At 40.1% G+C, this 12,000-nt stretch overlaps 1 protein-coding gene across 1 annotated transcript; it reads left to right on the plus strand.

Moving 5' to 3' along the window:
• Nucleotides 1-3,360: 3,360 nt before the first annotated feature.
• Nucleotides 3,361-11,760, plus strand: LOC134406821 (vomeronasal type-2 receptor 26-like). Its single transcript, XM_063138415.1, has 4 exons — nt 3,361-4,164; nt 4,922-5,149; nt 8,302-8,428; nt 10,916-11,760. The coding sequence occupies exons 1-4, from the start codon at nt 3,361-3,363 to the stop codon at nt 11,758-11,760; spliced, it is 2,004 nt and encodes a 667-aa protein (XP_062994485.1).
• The last annotated feature ends 240 nt before the right edge of the window (nt 11,761-12,000 follow it).

Genomic DNA, 12,000 nt, shown 5'->3' on the forward strand with positions numbered 1-12,000 from the left:
AGGGCGATCTTGGTGGAATGAAGATGACAAAAACCAGACTGAAAAGCAGAGGTAGTAGAGAGAAAGTCAAGGCAACGGGAGTAGACCACCCATTCCAAAACCTTTGAGGCAAAAGGCAACAAAGAGATAGGGCGGTAGTTAGAAAGTGAAAGCATGTCCAGATATTTGTTTTAAGAATAGGAGAAACTGTGGCATGCTTATAGACAGAAGTAAATGAACCAAAAGACAAAGAAGTGTTGATAATGTGGAGCAGAGAAGGAAGAATAACAAGAGTAAGATTAATAAAAACACAGGCATGGATGGGGTCAAGAGAGTAGGTAGAAGGATTAGAAGAGGACAATATTCTTGAAAGTTCATCCGCCAAAGTTGGAGAGAACTCAGAAAAGGTAGCAGAAGGTACTAACGAAAGGGGGACCAAGGTAGAAGAGGGAGCAGAATTAGAAAGATCCGTGCAAAGTGTTTGAATTTTAGAGTTGAGGAAGAGAGCAAAGTCAGTGGCAGACAGAGAAGGAGGTAAGGATGGAGAGCAGGGCTTCAAAAGAGAATTAAAGGAAGCAAAGAGCCGCTGAGGGTGCTTGGCATTTGACTGAATAAGCCGAGAGTAATACTCCTGTTTGGCCAAGGAAATAGCAGAAGAGAAGGAAGAAAGAATAAATTTATAGTGGACAAAATCTGTCCCAGTCCCTGAAAAATCTGCCCAGTTACTGAACAAGACCAGACCTGTGGAGAACCCATTATGTATATTAGTCCAGTTTTTAACAATACAAAGGGGTGATAAGTTGTTTGAAATGGATATTGTTGTTTTTATACTTTTAATGGTTTTAAATTTAGTACTTATATGTGTTTTAATGTTCATTGTTTTTAACTTTTGTAAACCGCCCAGAGAGCTTTGGCTATGTGGCAGAATATAAATGTAAATAAATAAATAAATAAATAAATAAATAAATAAATAAATAAAGAGGTAACATTCTATGCATATCTGACTAATTTATAGTACATTTTAGCAATCATGTTTTCTGGCCTCCTGCTACACAGCACAATACTCCAGGGAGATGTTTTTAAACACTGAGATTATCTAATATTACTAGCATTCATTCTCTTACCAAACTCCTCATGCATATTCTAAGGCTACCGTCAATAACAGAGTCAGAAGCTTGTATAAAACATGTTTAAGCCATTCAGAGATAGGATGACAGACTGAGAGTAGGGAGGGATATACCATTGTGATCTTCTATAATTGCACTTTATCTGAAGAATATTGGGCCATTGAAAGAAGGCTGTTGTCTCTAGGCTGATAGTGGATGATAGTGCATCTGAGCCACGATTTGCCCCAAATGGCAGGGCCATTTCTTTTGCTAATGCTGTTTCTGTGGATGCTGATGCCACCAATTGATTGCAAGTCACATACTGCTATGTGTACAATGATCAATCCCTTCCAGCTTCCGTACAAGTATTATCAGACAGGGGACCTAATTATTGGAGCGATTGCATCTCAGTTTGGCTGCATGTTTGAGGAAATATCTTTCATTGAACACCCCACAAAAATGTTTGTAGATGAAATAACGTAAGAAGGGTTTTCTTTTTTCATCCATAAGATGCAGTAGTCCAGGTCATAATCATTACAAATACGACATGATATTTTTTTTTTAAAAAAAATAGTTTTATATTTATTAGAAAGCGCGCGCGTGTGTGTGTGTCCCCTTCAATGTGATACAATGTGTTTTCCTAATTTTCCTTTGTTCCTCTTCTTGTCCATTCTGCATTTTTTCTCATTTCATATTTTTCAGTGTCTTCACTACTTCTATTCTGTTTCAATTTCATCCTTCCACTGTGTCCTTTTGTGCACTAATTTATACTCTAACACATTCAAATTGATAAGTTGGACACATATTTCATGTTGGTAAGCCCTTGTCCATGAATCACATTTCAAAACTGGTAGATCTGGTAGATATACATTTTATCCTTTTGAAAGACTGCTGAAATTTTTTAGGAAGATTGGTTTAGATTCCGTATCCATGCGTTCCAAACCTAAGAAATATTGCATCACTAATAAATTATCTGTTTTGACTCCCTTGATTTTGATAGGGATGGGGGAGACTTTCATTCAGGTTGTATTTTAATGTAGCCTACCTAATTCACACTTCTCAAAATAACACAAAAATGAAAACTCAGTTATACTTTGGAATCACACTTTTATCAATTTTCTGATGCAGATTTCCATTTAAAAACACACACAAGCAAATGTGTACAAAAATGTGTACATTAGGGAAACATGTGCAGAAATGCATATAAATGCATACTCCTAAAAGAATCACAAACCCATGCAATAAATGGGGCAGAACAAGCTTCAGCTTCAAAAACACATACAAATGAGATGGTGAAAGAAACCAAAATTGATTCATCTATCCTAGTTTTTAATGGCATTTCTGGAAAATATGTGCAACTGTGATTATATGCACTGTGGCATGTTCTTAAATGTATGTTTTATGAAGGGCTGAGTGTCTGCCTTACACATAATATAATGCTTATTTTAGTTCAGTGCTAAAAAACTACCAGCATGTCCTGTCCTTGACATTTGCTGTGAAGGAGATCACTGAGAATCCCGACCTCCTACCAAATATCACTCTGGGTTTCCACATCCATGACAGTTACTCAAGTACAAAGATGACACATCAGAACACCCTGAAACTTCTGTCCACTTGGAAAAAGATTGTCCCCAACTTCAATTGTGACAAACAAAAGAACCTGATTGCAGTCATTGGAGCACTCGACTCTGAAATATCCCTTCACATGGCTACTATTTTAGGCATCTACAAGATTCCTCAGGTAACATGTGTGCATGTTTTGGGCTTTTTCAGCTCTAGTATCATATTTATCCTTTTATATTATCCTCATGATATTGTTTCTTATTTGTTGTTTTTGAGAGGAAGTTGAAAACAATATATGTGTAACTCACAATAAAAATAAACAAAAAAGAAAAAAGAAGAAGAAAGAAAAGAAAAAGAAAAGAAAAAGGCCTTGGCAAGTATTAAATAAAATATCCAGTGTGACAAGGTATTTAATTCCTTGATATTGTGGGTGAAGGAGTAGGGGTTATCTTCTGTCTATTCACAAAAGATTGTTCCCAATTTCAAGTGTGACAAGAAAATATTTGGAAGACTTGACTCCCAAGTAATGTTAACACTTAAGAATAGTTTTACCTCAGGATATTCCACTGAGTTTCATCTCAGAACATATTTTGAATAAATCGTGACAGGTAAGCATAAATAGAAGTTGTTTTCCAAACTCTTTCCTTAGATTGCTTATTGTGTAATAGCTCCAGTGATGAGTGTTAAAACCCAGCTCCCTTCTTTCTACCGGATGGTCCCCAATGAAGCCTATCAATATGCAGGGATTGTCCAGCTGCTCCTACATTTGAAATGGACGTGGGTTGGAATTATTACATCTGATGATGATAATGGAGAAAATTTTGTGCAGACCATGGTGCCAAAGCTTGCTCAAAATGGCATCTGTCTAGGTCTCCATGAAAAAGCAACAAGCTTCTCTCAAACTATAGAGTCAATGAAGGCAGAAGGAGTTATCCAGAACAAGGCTGCCCAACTAACCAAATCCACTGTCGGAGTATTCATTGTCAATGCAGAGCCTCAGACTACAATATGGTTGTCATGGTTCATATATTTTTATTCAGTAATAGAAGACGTTACAGAGACCTCTATAGGTAAAGTGTGGATTATGACAGCACAATGGGATTTCTCATTACAGACATTGCAAAGGTATTTTGACATACAAATGTTTGATGGTACATTGTCTTTTGCCCTTCGCTCAAATGAAGTGCCAGCATTTAGAAAATTCCTTCGAACGCTACATCCTAGCTCAGAAAAAGGAGATGATTTTATCAGGATCTTCTGGGAAAAGGCCTTCAACTGCTTATTTACTGATTCTAACAAAAGCAGAGAGAGTGAAGATCCTTGCACCAAACAAGAGAAGCTGGAGAGCCTCTCTGGGGCTCTTTTTGAAATGAGCATGACCGGCAAAAGCTACAGTGTCTACAATGCTGTATATGCCATAGCAATGGCTTTACACAAGATATACTCATGGGGTGCAAAACACAAATCAGTGATGGACAAAGGCAGAGCTGCTCTACCACATCTTCAACCCTGGCAGGTAATGTTTCACATCCAAATAAGGTGTTTTGTCAAGTTTAGACTAATATTTGTCAGCTCTTAGTTCATCTTTCATAGAAGAAGAAGAAGAAGAAGAAGAAGAAGAAGAAGAAGAAGAAGAAGAAGAAGAAGAAGAAGAAATTCCCTCATGTGCAGATACTTTCCTAGCTGATGACACTATAGCCATCCATGTCAGATGTCCCTTGTGGTTCTTCCTATGGAGCCGCTGGGAAATTGTTTCATTCCAGTGCCTCTCCAGCAATCTTCAAAACCAATGGGCATGTGAAAGGACTCAAGGCTGTAGCTACTTCACACTCTAATATCAACCTTGAGGGTTCTGAGCAATGGCTCCATGGAAAGCTGCAGAATCATGGGTTCCTGTCATATGATCCTGGGATTCTGAGGTTACCAGAGTGATTGGTATTGAGATACGCCAGAGTGGTAATCACATCTAGGAGCAATAAAACCAAACCATAATTTCTTGTAAATGTTAGAATGAATGATATGAAAACAACATTGGCTTGTATCCAAAGTGTCCATCCAGCAGAAGAATAAAAACCTCAAAAACTTCTCCAGAGGGTTAAGTGACCGTCTGGAGTAGATTTAGGAAGGTGTAGGAGGTGCAGGTGGGAGGAGAGAAAGGGGAAGTCCCACTGAGTGAACAATAAATAAATAAATCCTCAACCAAGGTTGGATGTATCCCACAGTTGCACATTTCCATCCTTTTGTAAAATCTTTGTTGCTTCTTTTCATTCTAGCTCCACACTTTCCTGCAGAGCATCTCATTTAATAACAGTGTTGGAGATACCATATCTTTTGATGAGAATGGTGAATTAGCAGCTGGTTTTGACATTATAAACTGGGTTACTTTCCCAAACCAGTCATTTTTAAGAGTTGAAATAGGAAGGATGGATCCACAGTCTTCACAAGGCCAAACATTCATCTTTAATGAGAAGATCATCACATGGGACAGGACATTTAATCAGGTGGGATTTGACTATAGGTTCTCATTCACAAATTTGAATGGTGAAATGTTAGAATATTGACCTTTGGGATTATTTTATTTATTTATTTGTTACATTTATATACTGCCCCATAGCCGAAGCTCTCTGGGCTGTTTACAAAAGTTAAAACAGTAAACATTAAAAGTATACAAAATTTAAAAACATAAAAACAACAGTATAAAAACAACAGTTTCCATTTAAAAACAACAGTTCTGGGGGTCCGTTAAAAAACAAACTTAGCGTTGCTAAATAGTGTTAAATGCCTGGGAGAAGAGAAAAGTCTTGACCTGGCGCCTGAAAGTCTTGACCTGGGCCAGGGATTATGAACTCTACTCTTTGGATGATTAATATGACTAGCACTCATGGCCACCTCAGTACTTTATCACTATTAGAGAAAAATGAGGTAAAATTCTCATTTCTCTCCACCAATTTATTGTATTGTGAACAATATAATAGTTTTATACTGGAAGGATGCATTTAATAATTACAATTAAGTCGTGTTGTATGTAGCTTAAGGTTGAAATACCATGAGTATGTAGGAATAAGAGGCATTACACTCAGGGGGACTCCTTTCTGAGTAAACATGCATAATATCAGGCTGCAATATTCACTAACATAATTTGTGCCTTGATATCTATTTATCTGTCTGTCTGTCTGTCTGTCTGTCTATCAGATTAAAGGGACATTCTGACCTGGTTCACACAATCAAACAGCCCACCATCAGTTATTTAAGCCATGGCGGGCTGCCATGTGTGCAGACAGCCATTTTGATTTATCAATGCCCAGCCATGGCTTGAAGCATCCTGCAAACCCAGGTTAAGCAACTCTTTCATAACCCATGCTTTGTTAGGTCATGCAAGGATGTTTAACCCTTGCATAATCCATGTTCCTCAAGTTTTCACAATGTGAGAAGCTGCAGCAGAGCACTGAATATGCACACCCTGCTTGTCATGCACTGGCAAATGCTGCAGCTCACCATTGACTAAAGAACTCATGGTGGCCTGTTTTGATTATGTGAACTGGCCCTCCATCTCTCTGTATCCTGCTCTGAATGCTGGTGGTTTTGTAAAGGGTGTGTTATAAGCCTGTTAATTGATATTAGTGGTTTATTTGTTTATTTTTATCTGTTGTTTATTTGTTTGTTTATTACATTTAGATCCCATCCTTCTTCCTCTTGCAAGGCACTCAGAATCCTCAGAATCAAGTCAGAATCCTCCTCCCCATTTTATCCTTTCAACCACCCTGTGAGGTAGGTTAGGTTGAAAGTCAGTGACTGGCCCAAAGACACCCAGTGAGCTTCATGGCTGAGTAGGGACTAGAACCCAGATCTCCTGAGCCCCACTCCAATGCTCTAACCACTCTACCACACTGGCTCATTTAAAGGATCATATTATGCCATAAAGAATAGTTCCTTCCCTCCTTCCTGAGATAGCTAACAGGATTTAGCTTCATGATTAGATTGCCTCAGTGATACAAACAGTTTGGATCTTACTTATTGAGGTCAAGGACTGTGCCATGACTTAGTAATGTGTGCATGGTTGACCCAGGCCATGGCTTGATGAGGGGATTGTACGGTGATGATCTCACAATTTTATGATTGTGAGCTAGTCGCCCTCATCTACATGCAGCACATGACACCATGGCCACCATTTTGTTTTTGTTTTTTTAAAGGAACAGGAACACACGAGTGCTCCACTGAAAGATAAGCTATTTAAAAACAAAAACAAACCCTCGCCCACGTGAGGAGTCAGGCCAACCTGCGATGCCTGGCCACACACATTCCGTGGTCTCAGGATCATCCCGAGACTGTGGGAAAAGTGAGATTAAAGTGTAGGGCCATATTTTGGGCCAAGGGAGAGATCATCCCTCCCTGCTCCTGGGATCCCCTGTTCATCATGTGGTCGCACAGGGATGATCCCAAGATATAGGCCTGGTCTAGCCATGGCCCCAGATGCAGTAATCCTGAACTTCTGGGGGGAAAAAACATGAAGAGACAAATGGTGTGTGTGTGTGTGTGTGTGTGTGTGTGTGTGTGTTAGGCAAGCTTGACTGAGAGTATGGTATGGAGGGAAGTGACTTTATTGTGTTTATCTCACCACAGTGCCAAATAGAATGAAACCTCCCCTGGGTCTTTTCAGTAGAAGGAGAGCTCCTCTGCTGCCAGTGCGGAGATTTTCTCCCATTGCCAATAACCAGGAAGGGGCAGTGTGGGATAACTTTGATTAGAACCACAGTGTGTGTGTGTGTGTGTGTGTGTGTGTGCGTGTGTGTATGTGTGTATGTGAGGGGAGGGATATTGCCACCTCCCTGGGCCATGAACCTCTGGCTCCACCATAAGCAACTATTTGTTAAACAAAGGCCTTGTCTAGACCTCCTGGCATTCCAGGAAGGAGGGGGGAGGATCTCACGATTTTATGTTTGCAAGATCCTCCTCCTCAGTCCACATGTGGCTGCACAACATCTTGGGCATTGTGCTTGTTGCGGTGGCCATTTTTTTAAAAAAGAAAGAAGAGCTGGAGCACTCCAGCAAAAATAAAAAGGTAAATAATAATTTTAAAAGCTGGATCCTGCTCCCCTCCCTACCCCCGATGGGAATGGAGCGCCTGAGGAACTTCATGCCCCATGCCCGGTTCCCAGCTCCTCATGTTTACTCACGTGGAGCTGGGACAAAACCGGGACGGCTGCCCACACCTCCTGCGGTTTCCTGACGATCCCGAAACTGCAGGAAAAGGGATGATCCCGGGGCACAGGGATGATCCCAGGACAATCCCCGGGATAACAACTGGTGTAGACATGCCGAAAGATCAGCCATGCAAAGCCAAATTACTTGACAAACATTATATTTAGTTTCACCCTCAGTCACTTGTCTGGCAGACAACTTAGATTATGCTGAGACCTTATTTGAGAAATAAGTGTGTCTTCTTTGAAACTGATCTTTTAAAAACCCAGTTTTGAAGTTCTCTTTAATTCTTCAGGAGCTTTGTTCACTTCCCATGTTCCATTTTGAAAACCAGCTTGTTTCTTCTTTTCACCTCACCCTACCATGAGAAGCAGCATTTCTGATAGCTGTGTAGAAAGAATCCTCTGTTTATAAGGTGTAAATGTCATACATTTTCATCTCTTGGTATGGATAGGTGCTGCCTCTTGCCATGTGTAATGATAACTGCCAACCAGGTTACAGAAAACTGAAGAAGGAGGGGGAGCCATTTTGTTGCTATGATTGTCCTCCATGTCCAGATGGGAAAATATCAAACCAAAATGGTAGGAGACATAATGTGTGGTATTATGCTGCATCACATCTTCCATTGCTTTTGATTTATCATTAGATGAATTCTTGAAAACCAGTGATGGATGTGAGTTTTTTTTTAAAAAAAGAGGGGGGGGGAGAATAAGAGAACCTGAACTGATAGTTACATCTATCCAAGATGAGGGTTTTGAATGCTTACCTCTTAAAAGTCTGTGTTTGAACCCTGTATATTCAACCATGTTGGTGCTAAATTAGGTTGCTTCCAACCTATTTATTTAATTTATTTTTCTGTGAGACTCCTCATTTCTAACAGTTATAAGGGAAGCTGATACAACATGGTCCTTTCCATGATGCAAACAGCTTTAGATATTGAATTTGGTCCATGCAGATGGATGAGAATTTCATTTCCAGTTTTTAATTTTTTAAAAAAGAATTCACCAAAATGTCAATTTCTTCATATTTGGGATGGGGGGAAAACTTGAGTGGTTTTTTTTTTTTAATGAATGCAGGAGAAAACAAAACTGATGTATTCCTCCATCCCTATCTCAGAGCTCCATCCGATGAGCATTTTATTGCACACTCATTACTGGGCACTAACAGATTTTTTTACAGGTCCTCACATGATGTCTTCTGCCTCTCTCGTGCCTTCTGCCCCTTCTGGCCTTCCTTGCACTGCAAGAAAAACCAGAAAAAATCTGGTTGCTGCTCTCTCCTGCTGTGACTGGGGGAAGCAGAGTGATTACAACACCCAACTGAATGGGCCTTGTGCCCATTGTTTACTTCCTGTTTTCAAACAGGAAGTAACTGAGTGACAAAACCAGTAATGGAGAAGCCACAGTAGCCAGCATTTCCCCCCAGGAGTGATGGAGCTTTAAAAGAGGACTGGGATAATGACAAGCCATTAATGATGATGATATAGACACCAAACAAGCTATGCACATATAACTTCAAATAAATGCCTTTAATAAATAACTACCTTGTTTTTTCATTGCCATAAGCTTCTGAAGAAAACATTCACCAGGGTATATTGGTATATGTTCCCATATGTATTGCTGAGTTCAATGAGTTTCCTGCCATTATAACTGTAACAGATTGCACCCATTTAACTGGGAGTAGTATATGATTGTAATCCTATGGATTGGACACCCATAGGATGGATTACACTAATGTTGAACTGAGTTATCCAACGACCTGCCAACAAGAGCCTGGCAGTGTGGATAAATGACAGAGCCTTTCTTGGCATCTTCATCCTCTGAAGATTATTTGTACATTAACAGGCTTCTTTGCCCATCTAACTTTGCTGGCAGCAGTGATGGTGGCTGAGAAGCTTTTGGATCCAGCTGTCTACTGAATCCAAGCCTGAATCCAAGCCTGTCTACTGAATCCTCTCCTGCATTTGTTAAAAAAGAGAGGTACAGTTGGGTGCCATCTACATATTGATTACATTTCACTCCATCCCTCAGGGCAACTTCTTGCCATGGTTTCATAGAGACATTAAAGAGCATGGGGGACAAAATAGAGCCTTGAGGTGCATCTCCACAGGGCAGAACTATAGTCTGCCAGCAGCACCTGCTAGAATTGGCCACCCACATAAGGGTAGAAACACAATGCCTCCAACTCTGAGAGCCAGTGTGGTGTAGTGGCTAAGATGTTGGACTGGGAGTTGGGAGATCCAGGTTCTAGTCCCCACTCGGCCATGGAAACCCACTGCGTGATCCACTGAGTCACATACTCTCAGCCCAACCTACCTCACAGGGTTGTTGTTGTGAGGATAAAATGGAGAGGAGGAGGATTATGTATGCTGCCTTGGGTTCCTTGGAGGAAAAAAGGTGGGATATAAATATAATAACTACTATTAATAATAATAATAATAACTCTGAAATCAGACTGCCTCCCCAGAAGCATATCATGGCCAATGATATCAAACACCATTGAGAGGTTTAGGAGAACCAAAAGGATGCATTCTCCATCTTTCTCCTGGCCAAGGTCATCATCTCACAAAGCAACCATGGCAGTCTCTCCACCCTAACGCCAGGCCTAAAAACCAATTGAAATGGGTACAAATTATCACTATCATCCAGGCATTTTGCCCAAAATAGAAGATATTGGTCTAAAACCAAAGTCCTCAGCCTCTTTTAAAATCCCTGTATTGACTTTCCCCCCTAGCACAACTGTGGCAACAGTGGAGGAATTCAGGAAGGGGGTGGGGAACACAGCATGTACACCTGTGCATAGGAGGCCTCTGACGGTTGTCTATATATGAAATAAAATGAGAACACTACCCTTGATGTTTCACTGCTTTTCAGTTTTTCACAATGTTTTCTTCCCAGTGACACAGATGTGTGTGTTTACACCCACAATACGTTTCACAGGTTATTAATCTATCAGCAGAACATCAAATACTGGAGATGGATGTACTTCATTGGAAAAATTGTGAAAATATATCAAACAAAGTGAGGGCATGATATAGGGTTTGACACATTATCTGTTTTATTTTTCAGACATGGTTGAATGTTCAAACTGCCCAGGAAGTCAATATCCAAATAGGAATAAAGATCAATGCCTTCCCAAGGGTACAAACTACCTCTCATTTGCAGAACCTTTGGGGATGATTTTAACTTTCTTGGCTCTGTCTTTTTCTCTGCTCACAGCTTTGGTGGTCGGAATATTCTTCAAGAACAAGAACACTCCCATCGTCAAAGCCAATAATCGGGACATCACCTATTCTCTGCTCATCTCCCTATTTCTTTGTTTCCTCTGTGCCTTGCTGTTCATTGGTTGGCCTCAACCAGTAACCTGCTATTTACGTCAAATTGCCTTTGGTGTCATTTTTTCTGTGGCTGTTTCATGTATATTGGCAAAAACAATCACTGTGGTTCTGGCTTTCATGGCCACTAAGCCAGGATCCAGGATGAGGAAATGGGTGGGAAGAAAAATGGCCAATTCTATTATTTTGGGTTGCTCCCTTCTTCAAGCCAGTATTTGTGGTGTATGGCTCTCTACTGCTCCTCCATTCCCAGATATGGACATGCACTCTCTGGATGAAGAAATTATACTGGAATGCAATGAAGGCTCAATCACTATGTTTTATTGTGTTTTGGGCTACCTGGGAGTTTTGGCTGTTGTTAGCTTCACAGTGGCATTCCTAGCCAGGAAGTTACCAGATAGTTTCAATGAAGCCAAGTTCATCACTTTCAGCATGTTGGTGTTTTGCAGCGTTTGGTTGTCCTTTGTCCCATCTTACCTGAGCACCAAAGGAAAATATATGGTGGCTGTGGAGATTTTCTCCATCTTGGCCTCAAGTGTTGGATTATTGGGTTGCATTTTTTCCCCAAATGCTACATAATTATCCTGAGGCCAGAACTGAACAAGAAAGACCAGCTAATAAAGAGAAATTAGTTTTAAAAACTCTATATGTTGGACAAATTTATTGAATGGCATCATATATGTAGTTCAGGAGTTATGGAAGGGCTAGATAAAGTATATGTATTGATCATGAAATCTTTCAGTTAAAGCTATTTCATGATCATCTAAACTCCAAAAAGAAAAGAAAAAAACGGAAAAAAAACAGGGAAATGGAATTATA

This window comes from Elgaria multicarinata, chromosome 11 (genome assembly GCF_023053635.1).
Source record: "Elgaria multicarinata webbii isolate HBS135686 ecotype San Diego chromosome 11, rElgMul1.1.pri, whole genome shotgun sequence".
Classification (NCBI taxonomy): domain Eukaryota; kingdom Metazoa; phylum Chordata; class Lepidosauria; order Squamata; family Anguidae; genus Elgaria; species Elgaria multicarinata.

Coding starts and splice junctions, on each gene's coding strand:
- LOC134406821 (XM_063138415.1), top strand. CDS start 3,361: ATGGTCCCCAATGAAGCCTATCAATATGCAGGGATTGTCCAGCTGCTC. Junction 4,165..4,921: donor CACATCTTCAACCCTGGCAG/GTAATGTTTCAC, acceptor TTTTCATTCTAG/CTCCACACTTTCCTGCAGAG. Junction 8,429..10,915: donor GAAAATATCAAACCAAAATG/GTAGGAGACATA, acceptor TTTATTTTTCAG/ACATGGTTGAATGTTCAAAC.